Source organism: Cavia porcellus, unplaced genomic scaffold, assembly GCF_034190915.1.
Source record: "Cavia porcellus strain 051 isolate PalLab524CR breed Dunkin Hartley unplaced genomic scaffold, mCavPor4.1 scaffold_5, whole genome shotgun sequence".
Lineage (NCBI taxonomy): Eukaryota > Metazoa > Chordata > Mammalia > Rodentia > Caviidae > Cavia > Cavia porcellus.
In genome coordinates this window covers 84,058,268-84,080,447 of record NW_026947488.1, presented here as the reverse complement: position 1 = coordinate 84,080,447, position 22,180 = coordinate 84,058,268, and the positions used below count along the sequence as shown (strand labels likewise).

The 22,180-nt window shown below is 36.6% G+C and overlaps 1 protein-coding gene across 3 annotated transcripts; it reads right to left on the bottom strand.

The window, feature by feature from the left end:
* Positions 1–1,581: 1,581 nt before the first annotated feature.
* Mfsd1 (major facilitator superfamily domain containing 1) lies at positions 1,582–22,146 on the bottom strand. 3 transcript variants are annotated; one of them, XM_063249259.1, is made up of 17 exons: positions 21,894–22,064; positions 21,652–21,741; positions 19,920–19,972; positions 18,945–19,057; positions 17,666–17,708; positions 17,294–17,361; positions 16,758–16,866; positions 12,341–12,443; positions 10,625–10,723; positions 10,078–10,189; positions 9,164–9,220; positions 8,682–8,838; positions 7,317–7,414; positions 6,656–6,768; positions 5,176–5,223; positions 3,584–3,641; positions 1,582–2,242 (listed from the first exon to the last, which is right to left on the bottom strand). In XM_063249259.1, exons 2-17 carry the CDS (start codon positions 21,704–21,706, stop codon positions 2,239–2,241), a joined length of 1,290 nt encoding a protein of 429 aa, XP_063105329.1. In that variant the 5' UTR covers positions 21,707–21,741; positions 21,894–22,064; the 3' UTR covers positions 1,582–2,238. The 3 variants fall into 3 exon arrangements, with proteins under 3 accessions (XP_063105329.1, XP_063105327.1, XP_063105328.1); XM_063249257.1 differs by lacking the exon at positions 21,652–21,741 and having other exon boundaries at positions 21,894–22,145; XM_063249258.1 differs by lacking the exons at positions 1,582–2,242; positions 21,652–21,741 and having other exon boundaries at positions 3,580–3,641; positions 21,894–22,146.
* Between the last annotated feature and the right edge of the window lie 34 nt (positions 22,147–22,180).

Below are 22,180 nucleotides of genomic sequence, written 5' to 3'. Positions count from 1 at the left end.
GACAGTTCCCTAAGGAATTGCTTGTTCCTTAGTGATCTGATTGTGGGAACTCTAACATAAAGTGTATCTGTTAAAAGCCACAGAAATGTGAAAAAAATCAAAGACATAGAAAAGAATTTTAAATTTCCATTCTGTATGATTGACCCTCCCAACCCCTAAGCCTGGAACCATCAGAACCTAATTTTCCTCTAATAACCTCATTCCATTTTATAGGTGATGATCCAAAATCTTGAGGTGATCTGTCTCCAAGCTCACCTTCTCCCCACCTCTACACTCCTGCCCAACCTCTGCTATGAACACAGGGCCATGTTTTCCATCCAGCCCAATTTTTCTCAACACAGCTCTAGACCTCAGTTTCTGCCTGCCAGGGCAAGCCCTGCTCTCATTCTCCCCCGACTCACCCCGCTCCATCAAGTGTACTACTCATCCATTTTACCCTGCAAAACATGACGTACAGGGAGTAAGACATTTCCCTGCCCTGAAACTTTTATTAACCTTCTTCCAAAGGCAGATATGCCAAGCTTCAAAAAGTTTAAAATTATCTGTACTTGGAGAGAACCCTGAAAGAAACAGATTTTCTTTGAAAAAGTGAAAAAGCCTCAGAATTGGCTCATTAACTCACACGTGAGCCACTGTATATGAGAAATCCTAGAAGTATCCTATTGCCGCTCCATCCTAGTGTTCCAAGAGAATGTGAACTTTTTTTTTTTTTTGTACCAAGGCTCAAACTTACAGCCTTGTGCTTGCCAGGCAGGTGCTCGTGCTGCTGAGTTAAATCCCTGGCCCCAGTTGATTTATTTTTTAACAAATCAGACACACTCCCTGCCTTCTGGAACTGACAATTTAAGGAAGAGACAGACACCCACACCCACACTACAAACACTTCATTACCAGAGAATGTAAGAATAAGATACAAAAACTACAGTTTTTAAAAGACCACAGAAATTTCAGAAGAATCTGAAATAGACTGAAAGGTCTGGAATTTTCCATGAGGAAAATGGTTGTGGGATAGGCCAGCAATGTCCTGTACTCACCCTGTGAGGCTGATATGCAGCAGCCACACAACAGTCAGAGTCTAAAAATAGAGTAACCAAATGACAACACAATAAACTCTAAGCAAGGGGAAAGACAGAGTTATCTTGCATTAGAAATTCACTTCCATCTGTTCCAGAACTTTTCAAGCACATATACAATCCTGTGCTGTGTACTTTAAACAATACAATCAGCAAAACACACTAGTTTTAACATTTGCTTGTTAAAAGTATGTGTGGCCACAGAAAACAAAACACATGAAATAAATTCCTTAACCTTAATACAGAACATATTAAGGCAACATCTACTGAACAATACTTAAGGTTTGTCAGAGAAGCTTCATTTTATATTTTTAATACAAAAAACATAAATGTTACTTAAAAGTCCCACCTCAGAAAAAAGCTATTTTAATCACCGTTAAATGACTGTAACTAACCATGGTTTGTTCTACTCTAATTTGGGTTTTGTTATAATCAGTCTTCCATATGAATCAAAGCTAAAATCAGTGCTTAGTACTTTTTTAAGTCAAAAGTTAGAAGACATCAAATATCTATTTTGCAATGCTTTTATTTATTCATGTAGATACAAAACTATCATACTTTAAGAATACTTTGTCCTTAAGAAAAAACTATACAAAATTTATACTACAAAATTGTATCTCAGGTGATTTGGGTCCTCAGAAGAGAAATAAACTCCTGTAATCTTCCTGCCTGCAGCAGAACACAATCTGCTAGTGGTAAACACAAAGAGAATCCCTACCGTTTTATCACAAAGGGAATGCCCCGTACAGTATCCCCATTTATTCCATATGAAATAGCCCTTCTATCCCCTAGTCTCTGAAATCAGACAAAAGACCATGTCCCCAGAATGTAATTATTAAAATTTATCTCAGTACAAGATCTATTAGTTTATATTACTTAACTTCCTCCCTGAAATTCACCTAGATGTTTCAGAGCAATTTCCTAAACTGTTCACAGTTGATTCACCTATTTATTCTGAAGCGGAATTCCTTAGCAATGCACAATACAAAAGGCACAGGCTGACACCATTCCTCACATACTTTAAAATAGGTGCATCTGAAATATAAATATGACTTCCCACTCATTATTTTTCCTCATGAATGAACTCTAAATTAAAAATATATACAGAGGTTTTCAAATCAAAGGTGTGTGCATCCCATTCTCATGACACAGTCATTTAAACTTCTCATCTGCAAAATATAAAACAATAAATTATGAAAAAGAAGAAAATAAATGCATAAAGTCCTATCCAGTTTATAAAAGTAAAATCGTAACATTTTAGGTCAGAAATGCAAAATATTACACATTATACATTTTTAAAATTCCTCGATTATAAAAGTAACAAGATCAATGTAGGAAATTTGGAAAAACTCAATCTCTGCAACACTGCCATTCTAAGGACCTACACTATGGTGTTATTTCTTTCAGCATTTTGTCTATTATATGACATATGATTAAAATATATAGTGAGTATTTAAAATTACAGTAAAAGACACAGTGTCTTTTACCCACCTCAAAACAAGACCACTCTCTTAAAACACACTTATTCCATCATTCTTAACACTTTCTAAAGCAGCTCCAGAAGTTTCCTTTCACTTTAGTTGTATTGTCAAGGCTGCCTCAGTGTCCTGAATCATTCACAATGTTTACCTTTCGTGGTCATTTTGACAAAGAGCCAGAAGTCATATGCTGCCTACTCCAGAGAATAAGACCAAGCAGGACAGACCATAACGTTTCCATGAGCCTGCCTGCCCACCGCACAGCACCCAGCAAGTGTTCACCAGACTTTGGGTCCTACCTCATACAGACACAGAAGAGGGCTTCCAGAACTGCTTCGGGAGGCGGCAAGAACATGGGGTAAGTGTGCTCAAGGCAAAGGGCATGTTCCAAGAGGGACTAATAGCAATGCGTCTTGTAATAATCTTTCCTTTAATTTAAACATTACGGTATATTCTGATCATACCACATACCAAGGAGTTGGATCTCAGACATACATATACCTATATACTTTTAAATTTACAGACTGCATTTCATTTTAATCTTTCACTTCATATATAGCATATTAACTATATGTAACACTAAAAATTCTTCTAAAACATCATTTTGATAACTTACTACATGGATGTATCAGAATATATTTAACCATTTCCCTACACTGGAACATTTGTATTAGTTCCAATCTTTCAACAAAATAAATAAAGACTGCCAGATAAATTACCTCAACTACTAAACAAAGGGAATACATCTGAGCAAAATAAACAGGCCAAAAGCCTTCTCTACAACGAACTGTAGCTCTCTTTCTGTCTCGGAAGGCAACTTAAGCCCAGTTCATTTTTACTTTCACATTTTATGTCTTGAAATTCATCTTAAATTTTAGGGAACAAGATTTTTTTTCATAAAAGTTTCCAATTTAATCATTTAGTCTTGAAACTCAAGAAAAAGACTACTTTCTTCCAAACCAGGTAACTTGAAATAAAACAGTAGTATTTATGGTTTTCAATATAAAGATAATTTTTCTTCTTAATACTTACTCAGTATGAGAAAATTTCATTTCTTCCCTTTGTCTTGTAGAGTAATTTAGGTTCCCACCTAAAACACAAACACAGTCTTTTCATTGGAACATTAAGTAAAATATAACTAAACACAAGCATTTGCATAGATATATCCCTTTTAAGTAATGATAAAGATGAGAAACAATAGAATTCTTATGTGATACAAATAATCACTCAATTTTTATTGTTTAAATTTGAAATTATATATTGCTTCAAGTTTTGCTAACTAGTTATCTTGTACAGTGAATGCATGAAATCTGTGGAGCTTATGTTCCTATAGCACACCTGAATTGTGAAAAACCATGAATTTGTGAAAACTATATATATGTTTAGAAAAATTCTTATAAATGACTATTTTTGTAATTTTAAACCCTAACATGCTATCTCCCAGTTATGTAATTTAATTTAATAAAATACTGTATTAATAAAGCTTTAGAAGGTGCAAGGTGTTCTGGCAGTACCTTTGGGCTTTAAAAACAACAAAACTGAGAACATGTCAGATGGCTATATGTGGTAGTGCAATGTTATGACAGGTATGCGGGTGCATCTGCCAAAGATGGGTTACAGGGCAGCAGCCAATCAGCAGCAAGGAGAACTAAATATGCGCTTAGATTGGCTACCTGCAAACCTCTCACCAAAAAAATAATTGTGGAGGACAGTTTCGGTTTTTTCGAAATTACAGGGGTTTGCACAAAATAAGTACTTGTTATATCCTAAGGAAAAATCCATAAATGACTAAGCCTGTAAACTCTGAACCAAAACTTTGTAAGAGTATTAACATTCAGTACGGTATTAACATTCAGTAACAGTGAAATGTAAGAGAAATTTAAGGAAACTGTCTCAAACTTAATCACCATATTACATCTCTAATATAGTAACAAATATGTAACAATACAACAATAAGTATGTAACATTCGCTAACAGCAAGAGTTAGAAAAATTAATAAGGGCAAAATGTTAAATATCTTACAAGGAACAACAAAAAATAGACTAAGTCGTATGTATTAGTTTAAAAGAATTTGTAATTTCTAATTCTAACCAAAACACTTTAAACCTTAAAATACAAACTGCAAATATAAATCTGCTAGCTTATTTTTTCAAAATAAAGACAATAAAAGTTGGGCACAATGACCGATGCTTATAATCCCAGCACTCTGGGAAGCTGAGGCCGGGGTTCAGGTCCAGCCTAGGCAACTTAGCACGAGTTTGTCTCAAAATGAAAAATAAAGAGAGACTTAAATGTGTAGCTCACTGTGAATACCCAGTACCACCCTCCACAAAAAGAGTTTACATTTTAAGTCTCCAGGGTATTTTTTAATGCTGTATTTCCTTATGCTAATATAATAACATCTAACATTTTATATTACAAACCTCAAACTGATCTGGCTAGAAAAAAATTTCAATAAATAAGAAGTTCTGGAATTCTAATTCCACAAATGTAATCAAATGTGTAATTAAATGTGTTTCTTTCATTTTGAATGGTGTTACTATTACATGAACTAAGACACTAACCCTCAAAAAGCATGCAAAGAACCACAGAATGGAGCTTGGGAGAAAGATATCAAAACTTACCTCGGGCATGATTCACCAAATAAAGTAAGACCACAGATAAAAGTGCCACTAGGAATAATAAAAAAAAAGGCGTTTTTTAAAAATACATATTTCTTCTCAATGAGTCTTACATAATCATAATTACGAAGTGAAACAGACCAAAAAATAAAAACTTTACTAACTAGCAATTATGAGTAACATTATTTACATCATTTTATTTCTATAAGCACCAGAAGTAAGTTGCACCCCCTTTCTCCATGGGAAACAGCTGCTTGTCAGCCCAGGGACCACAAAGACAGAAACAGAGGGGCCCAGATGCCCAGAAGGCCAGGGAGCCCACTGCCCACAAGCCATCCCCACCTCTCTCCCTCTTGGTGTGCTGGTCCTTCCAGGCGCTTCGCCAAACGCCTACCCGACCCTAGACTGGGGTTTATTACTTCACAGAATTCCAAACAGTAGTCCTTTAGAGAACATTTTAACACAATATCCATTTTACAAAAGAAATAACCAAACAAAAACACAGTCATTAGACTCACAACACTCCACAAGCAGTAAAGAACTCAAATGTCACTGCCTGGCTCTTTCCCTTACCAAGTGAGGCATATTGCTTAATTTATTTTAAATTAAGCTGTCAAAAAGTATTTCTAAGTGACATGGTGGTTTATTTGACGTAAATATATGCTAAACTATGGACTGAAATTAAACTCCATGTTGCAGCACCTAAAGTAAACAAAAACACTTCATGATCTAATGTTCTGAATTCTTAAATGACCCCTTTTAAAAACAAATAAATTATTTTCTAAACCTGATGTGCTTATTTTTCTAATATTATAAAATATTAAAATGAATTCAAGTGTATACATAATCTATGATCTGCCAATACCACACCTCAAGTACACACGTCTACTCCTTGCAAATGGAAATAAAATTTGCGAAAACTATCACTTTATGGTAAATAAACTAATGATGGATAAGATAATTTTGATATTTTATAAGAGAATATATTTTCAGATAAACACAATTTAGGTGTATGGAAAAGATTCTCTATAGAAAAATACTAATTTATCTTTTAGTTTTTCAACGATTTCTTGGTGCTTCCTATTTTTAACCAATGCATAAGTAAAAATTAAATAACAGACTAAAAATAAAAACAATGAATAAACCATATCTCTACACATTCCACATTAGGGACACACTCAGGGCCCTCCAAATTGTTCTACTTTAAAAGGTAAATTTTCTTAAAACCATAAATATTTAAAAGAAACTGATTCTACTGCTGTCTTTACAAATAAATTTCTTGAAAAAATGTTTGAATCTTCAGTGCGCTGACTGTAAGAAGTCTGGCACACAGACTAAGAATTGGGCAAATCTGAGCAATTATATCTTAAGGATATGTTTTGGAGGTAAAAGGAAGGCAATGACACTTGTCAAACCAAACAGTAAAAATGAGAACACTATGCTACACTGAAAGAAACTAAATGTTGCTACATGGCATACTCACGAGAAACGCAGCCAATGAAGAAAACTTCTAAAACTAAGTATCCTCGAGTATCCAATATTATGCCAGCAATAATGGAAATAATAGCCAACCCAAGATTCTGAATGGACTGCATGCTGCAATTTAAGAAATTCAAAAGCGTATTTCATTTTCAAAACTCTTCAAATATAGTTTAACACTTCACTATACATATTAGTATCTTTAAACCACGTAAGGTGAGAGATGTTTTAATCAGAGATGGCTTGAGATGGGTTTTCTTATCCTATGACTCTTTCTGCCCTTTGACCATCTGCTCAAAGGTAAGGGAACTTGCTTTCTATATGAAATCAACACTCAGCACCTTCCTGCTGAATGAAAGAAAGGCTACATGGACATCAACCACAAGTGCAGCTGCCCACATTTGCCTTTCTGAGACAGGGAAGGGCCTCAGACACAGGGGCAGTGAACAGAACATCAGCAATTACTTCTTACAGGTCAGCCCACTCTAGCTCTCACAGGGAAGCCTAGATTTTGTGCTGCCTAAACACATTAACTAACTTTTCCAGGTTCATGGCTGTCTCAGACACCTCAAGATGACTAGATTCAGGAGAATGAAAGGTTTATGGGACTATATTTACAATAATTGGGAAATACTTATGATCCATCATGTAAATTGTATACTTACAAGCCATATGCAGTTCCCAGCTGATGTTCAGGAACTAAATAAGCCACCATTGGCCACAAGGCACAGGCAAGCAATGAATAGGAGAGTCCCAGGAGACACTACAGAGAGCAGGCCAGAAAGTAAAGTCTGGTATTAGCCAAAAAGTGATTGTGCTTCTATGCAGATTAATAAAACTAATATAGTTAACTAAAATATAAAAATTGAAGCAAATTTTTTTGTGATTTTTTTTGTATTCATATTCAAAATATAACCCCCCAAAAGCTGGCTTTTCCACTAGGACTATCCTTCCAAGGACAAGATGCACACTGTCTTAACCCTTTCATTTGTCATCATATCATACCGAACACATACATAACAGGATGCGGCCCAAGATACAAAGACCAAGCAAGAAAAAGTTCATTTACAGAAATTTCTCGTGGATGTTTTGAGAAATCCAATTTTCCATTATTTATTTGGAATAATAAATTAAGCAATCAAAGAAACATTATGCCAACAGTCTACTCTTTTGGCCCTGGGTCATCAACACTCAACTGGAAAGCAAAGCAGAGAACCCACTGTCACCACTAATGGTTGTCAGACAACACCTAATACTGGCATCCTTTTCAATTAAAAAGAAATTCTGATAATTTCAATCTGAGTAAGCATGACTGAAAAATCATCAGATAAGCAAGTATTAAAAGAATGTCTGTGCCCGACACTGGCAAGGAAAACAGACACATCTGTGTGTTGCTGATGAAGTTACACAGGACATTACTGAAGAACCTTCACAATACCGTTCACGCCCTTAGCAGTGCAAAGCCTCTGCTGCAGCACTTCCACTCTAGGACCCTGGGCTGTCCCTGGAGGAATACCTCTCTGGAGAGTCTCATCAAGGACATACACAGGCATGTTCAAGATACTCTTTTATTAATAGGTAAAAACTACAGCACTTCATCTTACGGTCTTAAGACGATACTCTGAAGACAATAAAAAGATTTGGTAAATTTATCATCAATCTCTAACCTCCTCAGACTCAAAAACAAGAGAATGGATATTAGGCCAATCAACTTTTGCCACTTTCGATGGAAGAACTTTTTAATGAACTTCAGAAAAATAAACGGAACTAACTAGCATCCTGTTTTTCATAAGGGTATTTTATTTCAAATTTTACTTCAGCACTGAGATTAGCTTAAAAATAAACCAAATGAAATTAAAGAAACCTTGAATTAATAATTTATCATTTTTTTTGCAGAAATTAAAATCAAGTCATTATTTCCCCACTGGCAAAGCACTGCCACCTGAATTTAACAACCATGCCTCCTGATAATGGACTTGACAGAGTCCTTGCTGAAACCTTCACCCCTCAGGTGTCAAGACAGACATTACCATAGCAATCCAAGGGTTCCACATCGTGAAGGCCAGCATCATGTGGGACACAAGCGTGGTAGCCACTGCACACAGAACCCAGATGATGTTCTTCCCTGTTTTATCCACCATGAACCCAAATAATGGTGACATGGGAGCTGATATGACATACACAACACTGCCCAGAGAATATATACAAAAGTTAATAAAATGCCATGTGGCTAAAAATAATTATCAAGCAAGCTCCTAAAAACATTAAGCAAAGCGAACCCTAACTTACACACATTCTTCTAAATAATAATCAGAAAATAGAAATATAAAATGCAGTCCAAGACTTCTGGTTTTCCATTAATGTAAAAATGGACATTTAAGATTCAAATCCCAGTACTATAAAGTCTTAGTCTCATGTTGAGGTTGAATTCTGGACTCTTTTTTCCTCTTACATTTGTTTATAAATACCTATATTTCATATGCAATAAGCACTTGCAGAATTAATGAAATACCTGTTAATTGCACTTGCTTCCTGGGAAGAAAATCCAAATTTCTGTATAAAGAAAACTCTAAAATTAAAAAGAGAAGTGAATACTTTAGAAAAAAAAACTTGCTTTTAAAAAATGCCAACTAAAAATGAACAAAAGTAACAAGTTCAACAAACTTTTTTCTCTTGATACTATTCTTGCAGCTTATTTGATACTTGAGGCAATCTACAAAAGCTTTGTAACTTTTGTGAATGTTTCACTGACTAAAATATGATGTCTATTTTTCTCTTTTATATATAAACAGTACACATGATTTTTCAGAAAACCGAATTTACTACTATAAGGAATTAAGGTTGCTTTTTTGTGAAAGCAGTACTAGAAAAGTTCTTTGCTAAATAATAACTACAATTCCCCAAATTATACAAAATAACAGCATAAATTTAAAGGTTATACAGACACATCCCTACAAATATATTTGCACTCACATACTGCTCTGCTTAAGCAGCTGCTAATGAAAAAGAAGAGACAAGTAGAAGGCAAAGCAAAAAATTTGCTTTGAGCCCCGAGCTGAAGTCTGGTAGAAATACAATCCCAGTTTTCAAATGGAGAAGCAACCAGCCACAGTGTACCAGGACGTGGTTTACATTTGCAGTAAGGAGCCTCCTAACCAAGGAATAAAGGGAAATAAAAAGAACACTAGTCCAGAATCTAGGGCTGAATCAAAAACTCCCATGAATTATTTCTTTGAATAAAAATATCAAAGCAATACTAAACTTTAAAAAAAAATCCATTGTATCCCAGGATACAAAATAACTGCTGTATAAATACAAACTATACCCAAACACGAAAAATTTACTCCTAAAAAAACCTGTTATTTATGTCATTGAGCTGTCATTATCATTTTAGCCAAGAAAAATAGAATGCTAGAAAATACTTACTTCCCAAGTCCAATAAAAGGGAACACCACAACATAATAGCAGACACAGATGATAAATATCAGCCAAAGGGGTAAGGAGAAGTCCTTTATATCAGTTAATTTAATAACTTCACCTTAGAGAAGAAAGGGAAGACAGTATCAGCATAGTTTCACATACCTAAGGACATTCCACCTACACTCAAGATTTTCTTAATCATGTGATCAGCCATTCCAATTCAGCTTTCAAAAATACTACTCTAGAGAATTCCAAAAACATCATCTCTGGGGTAATTTTAAAAGACATGTAAGGAAAACCAGAAGCTAAGATTGTTACTGAACTTCCCACTCCCTTCTGCAAATAATAATTATTTTGCAAATACACAAAGTAAAATAGAGAATATAAATTCTGTCAAAAAGTTTAACGGGAAAAATGTATCTCTAAACTTAAACAAGTGGAAACAGATTTGAAAATACAAAATAAGACATAGGCAACTGGCCCCACCTCATTTACAGTCTGCATTAGGAACATACTATAAATTCACTCTCACTCCTCTTTCATTTAGACTTACCTGTTTTTCCTTGTTCTTTATGAAGAATTCTCTCTGCTCTCTGATCCAAGTAAGCAAGAGCCAAAGCACTGATCAGTGAAAGAATACAGGTAACACCCCCTAAACCAAAAAAGAAAGAGATTTTTTAAAACAGAACCAGACTAAAGGTTCCTCAAAGGCTTCAGAAACACAGCAATGAAAGGGAGGGCACGGGAAAGCTATGAACAAGGAAATCCAACAATTACCAATCTAGACAAAGAAGAACCTGCAAAAGGCAAATTCTTAATAGTTTATTTTACTGCATTATTTCCCAGTACAAGGTTGGCAATTAAAAAAGACTTTACCCAATTAGTCCTGTAAGGCACAATAGAGACTAGAGAAATCTGATTACTAGTTTATTAGTCCTCATTTGATAGATGCCAGGAAAAAAATTACAAAAGCAATCTGATGCACTGGCCACCTTGACTTCCTTCCTGAATCTGTGATCTGCTCTCTAGAGCCCCAGAAGCGCATCTTCCCAAAGACAGCTCTCCCAGCTCTCCTTCCTGTGTAGCCAGCGTTTCTCACTAACGTCCATCTCATTCCATCAAAGCCATCAAAACACTGAATAAAGTTCACACTTCGTGAGAAGAAATTTAGAAAGAAGCTTAGTAAAATACTGTATAGGTCCTGCTTTATCTTTAACTGGCTAACATACTATGGTCCAGCTGAAATGAATCAGAAGACATGGGCTCTACTGTTGACAGTGACAAGCTCAATGGTCTTGAACACTGAACATCATCTCTCTGAGCTTCAATCTCCATGTAAAAAATGAGAGATGCTGACTTGTTGACAGCAAAGGTCTTTTCTGGCTATCTTTAAATTCTAAAATTCTCCACTGGATGGAATCCTGAAGGGTATTTGAGAGTAACAGAGTTTTAATTAAGGCAGTGGATTTGGGAGGCAGGGTTTGGAAGAGGACTTGGGACATATCTGCCTGCTGGCAGCGTATGCCAAGAAATTATGAGAAATATATCTCTGTAGGCCCCAAGTAAGAAGTCACACACACATCACAGACTCAGGTAGACAAATCCACTGCTCAGAAAAGGCATGAGAGGTAAATTCGGAGAATTCCACATACTACTCAATGTCCCACCCAGCAACCCGTGCTACGGGCCTTGCTGAAGAGAAGTTAGAGACATGAGGGACTCACACATTGTTGGTCAAAGATCCGTATTTTCCAGAAAAGAAAACTGAGGCACAGGTTAGCGTCTTGTCCAAGGGGACAGAGCTGGTTTGAGGCAGCACTAGAACTAATTCCTGACTCCCAACATAGTCAATTTTCAGCCATTGCCTGTCACATCTGATTTCCAAGCAATCTAACCTCACTACCAGCTAACTCTGATCAAGAGGGAAAAATGCTTCCTTCTGCTGCAGGCTATTAAAACCTTACAGGAATAAACTCCAATTGTCTTAGTTTTTCATATATTACCTCATTGTTAAGATACAAATGCTAACACTGAAATAACAAGGAAAAATAGTATCTTGAATTTTTAAGAAAGTGGAAATTAAAATGTCAACAAATACATAAATAACCATTTCGCAGTAAAAAAAAAAAAAAAAAAGGCCAGAAAACTGTGAGGCAAAACTATAACCAAAGTGGTCTGACACCAAGCCTGGGATTTCTCCTCCCTGCCACAGTACCTCCATGGCAAGTTTTCAGAAGAGACAAGATTTGGGTCATGAGGTTTCACTCACCAATCAACAGTGTGACCCCAAGGGTTGTGGGACCAGCAGAACCCAAAGAAGCTTCAAACTTAGAATACAGCCATCCCATGAGGTTCATGTTTACTGTACTTCCCTAGCAATGAAAAAAAATCAATTTTCAATTAGTTATATCTGTATTGTTCAAAACAAATGATTTATGATACCTTAGAGCCTAAGTATAATTAGGATTCAAACTAAACAGAGAGTGATTTAAAAAAAAAAAAGTATAAGGAAAAATATGGCATACTAAGATAAAACCATAGAGAAGTGTAATATACAAAAATGTGAATTTACTAGAAAATGCTAGGATCCAAAACACAAATGAAACACATGCTACAAAACTCAAAGTTGCTAAGACAAAATATAATACCAGTTCAGAAACAACTTTTCCTGGAAGCTTTTCTGAAGTCTGAATAAAAAATATAAACCTTCCTTTGAATATCTCTATAGAGACAATAAAAGGCATGGTAGATAGTATTGCCACAGACTCAGCAATTATTCCATCACTTGCCAGTCACTAGTTCAGGTGTTAAGAACATAAGCAAAAACACTAATTGAAAAAAAATCTAACTTTAATAACACTTACCACAATTCAGTGGGATAAAACAAATATGTAACACATTAAACAATGACAAATGCTTTAAAAAATAAGGAAAAACATAAAGCAGGGTAGAAAACTATAAAACTGGGAGAGGAAGCCTCACTGAGAATATGACTTTGGAGTAAAACTTGAAAAAAGGGAGGTGGTAGGATGCCTGGGGCAGAGCAGCAGACAGGAGAGCAGCCCGCACGCAGGCCCAAGGGGTAGCCTGCCTGGATGGTAAAGGGCTGAAAAGGGGGCTGGAGACCAGGACGGGCACAGAAAAGAGAGAAAGGGATGAGATCCCCAGAGAGACCAACAGGAGGGGAGCTCCAAGGGGACAATGTGGACTGCTGGTCTTTTTCTGTATGAGAGCATCATTAGGGCTTTGAGGAGGAAAGTGGTAAAGTACACTTTGACAGTCTCAGTCCAGCTTCTGTATTCAGCAGGGACCACAGGTAGGGGCAGAGGAGAAGTAAAGGGCATCAGTGATAACCCAGCACCAAGAGGATGGGTCCAGATAGTTAAACACGCTCAGATATGAACATATTCTGATGGTACAGCTAATGGGATCTGCTAACGGAAAGTATGTGTGGGGGGGTGGGAAGTGAGGTGGAACTCCAGATGACACCACAGTCCCTGCCTAAACCATTGGTAAGAAAAAAGCTACCCTTAACTAAGGAGAAGAAAACTAGCCCTTGCTTACTAGCTACTTTCTGCCCTTCATGAACTGTTGCCCCTCTGTTGTGCCAGTCTGCCTTGGAGACAGCTGATTATTGTCTGAACTGTCTACAAACCGTGAGCTAAATAAACCTTTCTAACTTTTCTTAAAGGAAAGAAAAAAAGAAAGAAAGGAGAAAACTGTAGCAGAGGCCACTTCAGGGGACACTGGGTAGAATATGAAGAGCTGAGGTTGGGATACGCTTGATTTTCCATGCCTGTGAGTCAGAGAAGTAGAAATATCACATAGGTGGCTGCCTATATGGGTGCAGAATTCAGGGGAAAGGCCCTGACCTGACAGGGATTTAGTAGCACACAATGATGTTTCAACACTAAACTGGATAACACACGCTTGTAATTCCAGCACTTGAGAGGCAGCAGGATCTGTGTGAGCTCAAAACCAGTCTAGGCTACAAAGTAAGCTCAAGGCCAGCCTGAATTGCACAGTGAGAACCTGTCTCAAAAAGACAAAAAAAAAAAAAAAAACAACCCTTCAAAACTAGGTAAGATCACCATGATTGTCAGTATACAAAGAAGAAAGATATCCAATGATCATGCCTTGGGGTACTCCCATATTTACAGGTTGAGAACAGTGGGATGGAAACAGCAAAAGAGGTAGACAGAAAAGTCAGAGGAAAACTGTAAGGCTGTCCTGAAACTCAAGAAACCAAGCAGCAGGGAAGGCCAGCTGTATTCAATGCTACTGACTCTGTCAGCTGCTACAGAAGACTGATAAATAATCCTGTCCTCAACATATTCTCACAGCTAGTATCACGTGGATATATTTTACAAAATGGTAGCTATCCATACTTATCTGAGAAATAAGATAAATGAAGACCTTCTGGAAACTTTCTCCAGTATAACTGAAAATATAACTGAAAATAACAGGGATGCTGCCTTAATAATCTTTTAAATATTAAATATCTAACATGACCTGGCTTAGCAGCACTACATAAGTTCTTGCTTATGGAAATGATAAGCTTAAAACTAACTAACTGAAATGCTACATCTCCAACCCCAGCTAAGACATGAATAATAAGAAAAGTGAGAAGATCACTGCCTGACGGTGTTACCGTAAGGTACCGGCTCAAATGTCCCAACTTAAACAAGCTCACAGCCCAGACAACAGAAAAATCGTGAAAGACAAATCCCAAACACATGTATTATTCCAGCAGATGCTCAGGAAACAAGAAAAGCACAGAAGGATGGCATTTCAACAAGCAAGAATTTCTCAAGTACTGAGTACATGCTAAGCCATCTCTGTAACAAAACGGCACTCAAACTTTTAGATTGCATAATCCTTCCATTTCACATCATCTTACCCAGACCCTAAACATACTAGGTCTAAAGGTACCCTGGCTGAAGCTGAGGGAGTGCTTGAAATCCCCTCCACCCCTATTTCTCTCCCCCTCCATCCAAGAAACTCCAGAAATTCCCTTCTGGAAATTTAAAGTTCCTCAGAATTCAGTTCAATGGATTACAAGAAAAGAACTTGATGAGCACTTTGTAAGCAAAATGAGGTCACTGAAGATGAGTCCTAGTCAGCTCATCTTACTTTCTTCTTTCAGAAGTCATCGGACAACTAGATCCAGAAACTCACAACACCTTGACTTGCGTAAGACACACAAGGAAGCATGTCAGAATACATACATATATATATTACTAATCTCTGTAAATTCACCAAAAAGAACAGCTTGTGCTTTCAGTTTGTCTTTTCATTCCTAAATTTTATAACCTGAACAGCTACTTCTAAGATAACAATATTGCTGTTAATTTCCTATTTTTTAAAAAATTCTCTATCAGTTCTATCCTTTTGTTTTTAAAATAAAAAACCCTCCAGAATATCTTCAAAGAATAAGCTCCACAAACACCTTAACTTGTGTATGATACACAAGGAAGCATCTCAGAATATCCTTGTAGAAAAATTTAGAAAAAGTAGGAAACTATGGCAGTTCAAAGAATTACAAATTAAAGTATTTTTTACATGTTTCATTTAAAAGTGATAAATGTCTTTTTAAAAAAGTAACAATAGCCTGTAACACCAAAGCTACAATAAAAAGGATCATTTCATATCCTGTGGATAGAATTGGAAACATGTCTCAATAGCCCTCAGAAACCTCTTCTCTGACCCAATAATTCCCATTTCTAGTCACCTTCCCTGAGAAAACAATCAGAGAAACAGGCAAGTTTTATAGCAAGAGTGTCAAACTACACCATTTCATATTAAAACCTCCATGTGCAAATCAGAGAAATACTCACATGAGGAAATTAAGAAAAGTTTATACTGGATTTATGTTCTAATGTTACATCTTCACGCCATTATCAGTCTCTGAAAGCTTGATTTTTTTTAAGGCAAAATTATTTTTTAATTCTCTTATATAGGACTCTGTGAGGAAAATACCTAAATGGATTGCCAAAATACCTTACAAGATGCATTAATAAAAATGTAATGCTGTCCCTCTCTATGAACCAAACTAAAACCCACGGTCATTTCAAAGCTCCAAACACCAGGACATCTGGTTAATGAGGAAGTCCAAAGAGGCATGAGCACCATGGTGAGGGAGCCAAAATGCAAGTTATACAGATTAGACCACTGGCACGAACTTCTAATCAAGAACTAAAGAACTGTCTTCAAATAAACAGTGTGTTGTTTCATAGCAGAGGCAAAAATTAAAACAAGAGGCAAAGGGGTGAATGACTTGCAAAAGCTACTTGTGAAGTAAGTTTCACCCCTACATGAGGTTGAGTTTCATAAAGTTCACTAAAGTCCATGGGCGGCCCCATCACAGTGAGCTTCCCATCACAGGCAATGGCCAAGCAGAACATGGATGGCCACAGGAGGGGGCCTCATGGCAAGCATGCCAAAAACAGGTAAGAAACTGACATACTTAGATTCTTTGAACTAATACATGCTTATTTCATCATTTTAAAATTTATTAATTAAAATAAGGAAAAAATGCCTTACTTAAAATCAACCAAACAATACATTCTAGAGAAATATGTAAAAACCAGTGACTTATCACATCTAAGCATACCCCAGCTAAGAGAAACGCGTAACTCTACCTGTTGCTTGCTGTTTGGCCTCATTAGCCTTGTCACCATACTCACAATTCTAGCCATGCTGAGCTGGAGTCCAAAAACCAGGTTTAATTCTTTGCCTTTAAACCAACTCACAGCATATGTATTCTGGGCAACTGCTAAGGATTCTCCACCAATCCTAAAAATAGTAAAAGGAAGAAAAGTCACAGCTTTTAAACATATACTACAGGTAGCAATTTTGACACTTCTCCTATCAAAAGGTAAACAGTCTCTGTGAATCTGTGAGTTTGTGCTGCTCCAACCAATTGAAGAACAGTCTTATGATGGAAGTAACACTGCATGATCTTAAGGCTGGCATCTGCTTTTTCATACTAGCACTCATGCTGTCAAGCCAGCTACCCCTAGGCCATGAGAAAGCAAGCCACATCATCTACTGAGAAAGGTAATAGTTTTAAAAAATCCTTATTGAGGGACTAGGCAGGGTAGCTCAATGGTAGACCACAGATTTAGAATGTGTGAGGCCCTGGGTTTCATACTCAGCATCAAAAAATATATATAACATAAATCTTTAATAAACATGTTAAAATAAATTATGCACAACTTACCCAAAAACAAACCTTCCCACTTCCATCAGCCAAAAAGCATTAAATATTCCACCCAGAGCAAAAACAACCTATAACATAGAATTTAATACTGAATCAATGAAAGAATAAATTCAAGGTATTCAAGAAAAATAGTAAGTAACTTAGGATAAATCATAACTTCTACAATAGTTTTATTTCTCTGTAATCTGTGAAAATTAAAATGATAATGTACACATATTTCAAGGCTTAAGATACATCATGTTAGCCCTCAAGAGCATTTATGGATCCTGGTTAATTAAACTACACACATTCACTACATCAACCTTGCCACTGGAATTGATTAGACAAGAATGAAAAAGTCATTGTCATTGTCAGTGTTTTGGTCTTTCTTACCTGACCAATGCAAACAAAGCAGGTAAAAATAATTGTACCCCATCTGTTTGAGAAAGACAGAAAGAGCCCTTCATTAATGATTCATTTTGGTTTTCTCTGCCCACTTCATTCCCTCCAATGAAAGGAAAATTAAGTGTTCATGTGCCTCTAAAATCAGCAATGTTCCTAGGCTGAATGATAATGTACAGAATCCAGACATCGAAGGGAATTCCAGAGGCTTCAGTAATGGTACACATTAGTGTAAGACATTATCATCTCTTAAAATCAATTAAATTATCTGCAAAAAATTCTGAGTCAAAACTATTTAAAAATGAAAATTCTTTATAATATTTCTATTAAGAATTTAAGTTTGATTCAATAAATTCATACAGTAAGTAATTTTAAAAGGATATAATTCTTAATAACTAAAAACTACTCTTAAAAGGATATTCTGTTAATATAATTAGAAGTCCAACATTGTAGTCTGAATATCAATTAATGTTTCTTCAGAATAATGAATGGCAGTTACAAGAGTGCTTAAAGGTCAACTGAATAAATTGTTTCTGAAACTTAAATCCCTTTCAAAATAATGGTCATACCATGCTCTAGCGTTAGAAAATTCACTATGGTTCAAGACAACTGAGACCAAATAAAATATATTTAACTCTTCTGTCGTATTCTAACTCTACAAAAATTTTGAAAATTAGCCTTCAAGTCTAAACCCAGAAGAGTTACTTCAACTTTATCCCTTAGACATGGTTTAAATATACCTTACCAATACTGTATTCTCAGTTGATTACCAAGTCTTCACTGAAAATATACATATAAACAAAAAGAGACAAAACCTAGTGGTCATAAAAAGTTTAATGGATAAAGCTAGAAACTGAAAATCTTACTGGGGCTGAGAGAAATACACACTAATTACATGCCAAACACTGTACATACATCTTTCATTTAATCCTCATAACATTCTTGCAAGCTAGGAATTATTATCTATTTTGAGACTGAGAAAACTGACGCACAGGAAGTTTCCAACAGCTTTGAACAGTTAGGAAGTTGAGTAAGTGGCAGCAGGGAAATTCAGACCCTGAGTCATCTAACCCAGGTCAAGCATAATTTACCACCTCCAGATAAGCAGGTTACTTTATTCCATCAACAGCATTTACTAGTCTGACCTTAACTGACATACCCATTTCCAAAACCAATTGCAGTTTTAAAATACCAATCTACACAGTTCTTCCTTGAAACATTATAGCCCCACATTTTTCTAATAACCAGGTGAGTTTTTTTTCAAGCTTACCGTATTCCAAATACTCGGTCTATCAAAAAGCCACCCAAGAAACACAAAACTACATTGGGCCAAGAATACCAGGCATACAGCAGCATGAATTTTGTGGTGTTCACCTGCATATCCTATGTGGAAAGAAAACAGAACTATTTTTCCAAACAGATTTACCAACTAACAAATCAAAATATGACAATCTAAAATGGAGAGTAGTTATATTTTTTTTCTGTTGTAGAGTAAGTTTCTTAACCATTTGTAAGTCACCTGGGAGCTTCTTGCATGTGTATCTCACTTCAGGGGCTTTGTGGATTCCAGGATGAAACATCCTGGTGAAGGACCAGACCTTCTGTATCTTCTATATTCTTATTTTCATATTTCTCCCTGCACTGGGGATTCCTCTCACAGAGAAAAAAATCCTATCCTTTTCCACATTACCCTCTCTACCTGCCAACTCCTTCTTATTTACTCTTTTATTCAAGAATTCAATCTATTCATTTTTCCCTGCTAAAAGGTAAAAAGCTTACAAAAGAAAAAGGTGACCTAAATCCAAGAAACTACAAATAATACATTTCTACAATTCAAAAACAAAACTAAGAATACTGTCATGAATAATATCCAGCAATCAGTGTCCACATTTGAAATAACAACATATTCAGAAAGTAAACAGCTACCCCATAAAATAATTTGTGATTAATGTGATTAAACAAAAAGGATATGAAATTGAAACAAAACTAATATTAGAGCAAAACTATGGAAACAGCACATAATTACTTATCTAAGGTATAAAATTTCAAGTCACATATATGCTACAATAAATGAATGTTTTAAGGCAACTCAATATAATTTATGAACAATCCGTTCAGCTTGCGGTTTGGTAACAAAGAGTATTAAATTGGATTCAGTGTACACTTAAGACTGAGTAATTTGAAAGTTTCCAGTGTCTCAGCAGTTACAACTGCTTCACAACACAAAAGTGAAGGAATTACTTACCCGTTGAATCTGAGTCTGGAGGGCAGCAGGATTATCATAGCAAAAATAGCTACCTAGAAAAAAAAAGAGCAAATATTTTACAAGTAATGACAATCTTCATATAAAATTTTCAAGTTATAATTACTACTCAAAAATGATTTTTTTGTTGTTGCTTTTATTTTTGAGACAAGGTCCTGCTATGTAGTTCAGACTGGTCCTGAGCTCAAAGTAATCCTCCTGCCTCAGTCTCCTGCCATCACACCAGGCCTTTAAAAAGTGATTTTAATGTTTATACTTAAGGTTCAAGAGCTGGCACTATGGAAACATTTTTGGAACACTTTCATATCTACCAGTATTTTCTAAGTTGTAGCCAATAACTTCTAGTTTTGTAGCGTGCATACAGCAAATACTGGTAGTCTAAATTAACATGTCAGTAATTACTTTTATTTTCTTCACATGTTCCTTATCATATTAATGCCGTAAGAAAGCAGCTGTATTTTCCTTAAAGCTACAAACACTAAAACTTTTACAAACATCCTCAGCAGTTTCATGCCGTCAGCCAAGGCCATTACTCATCTTAAGAGCGAATGAATGGAGTTCAGCTATTCTGACTAATCATTATTTGAAACGAATTCTAATTCTATTACAGTGCTATGAATTAGGGAAATAAAACAGAGCACTAAGGAATCAACTCATAGGGAGTTAGGAGAGACATGTGGAAATTTTAATATTGATGTACTAGAACTTATTTGAAGACAAAATTACAATTTCTTCAACAGACTAGAAATTAATATTGCCCTCAATGGAATTTACCAAAACTAAGCTGTCATCTTGAGTAGAGGCAAATTCTTAATGTGTAGTGTTTTTCTTAACTTTTGTTTCTAAACCGAGAAATTTATGGTTCCTGCCTTAATTCCATATAAGGCAGTCAAGGTCATGTTTTAAAGTTAACATATGGAACCACCTAGTCTCTCCAAAAGAAAAGCTGGAAGCAAAGAGTTGCAAAGAAATCAAAACTCAAAGCACCCTTATGCCTACCTTTTCGTGTTTTCTTTTTTAACTTTTATTTCCAGTATATGTTTGCAATACTTAATAATCATATTCACCTTAGGGAACTGTTACAAGTAAGTATCTCATCTCAAATTTTATTTTACTGCCCCCACTCTTCCCTCTCCTTCCTTAGTTCCCCCTTCCCATCTCTCCAAAGTATACTTCCCTATTTCCTACCATCTCTTTTATTTTTGTTTTCTCATATAAGAGAAACCATATATTTAACCTTCCATATCTAATTTATTTCACTTACATTATGGTCTCAAGATCCATCAGTTCCCTACAAATAAATCGACCCTTCTTTACGGTTGTGTATACACAAGAAATACATTCAAACAATAGCATAAAGTTCCCAAACCACGATGTTCCTAAAACTGCTGTTTCTATCTAGCCTCTGGAAAAACACCTTTCATACCAAACTAATATTAGCATTACAATAGTCGCTAAATGAATTAAACTGGAAACTCTGCTCAAGAAATTGCTGACTAGTCAGATTGCTAAGTAAAACATGACTACCTCAAATCCAGTACGATTCCTTCATCTAAACTACCAGCAGGAGACACTCGTAAAGTGGGAAAGAAATATAAACGACTGCTAATGGAATCTTCACTTATACACAGGTCATTTTGTTTTCTGGTTTTAGAGGGGGAAAAGTTAACTCTTTTGGAATCTCTTCTGAGCACCATATGCATTTCCTCCATACCTGTGTCCCCAGGGGAGAGCCGCTGTCCTCCAGGACTACTAGCAGGACAAGTCATCCCAGCTCAGTGCCTCGACCCCACCACGGACTGGCCTGGGTGTGGCCATGCAAGGAAAAAGGGCAAGACACCAGCTGAAGCCCGAAGCCGTGCTGAGACAGGCTGGCACCCGTGAGCTCTGTGGGGACTTGGCCCGGAGAAATCGGGAATTCACTGCTCACTGGCCCTACCCACCCGGCCGGCTCACCGAAGCCCAGAAGACACATCAACAGCAACACCAAAAGCCGGTGCGCTAGGCGGCTGGGGTCGCAGACAGCCGACAGCGCCCTGGAGGCGGCAGGGGCTCCGCTGCGGGCCTCGTGGGGACCGCCTGCCAGCAGTGCCTGCGCTTCCTCCTCCTCCTCCTCCATCACCTACGAGACACAGACACAAAAGTCCGCACAACTCCGGAGCAGGAAGCGAAGTGGCAGGTGCCTGGCGGAGACTGGGGTCATGTGATCGCGGCGGTCACGTGACCGGGCCGCCAGTCACGCA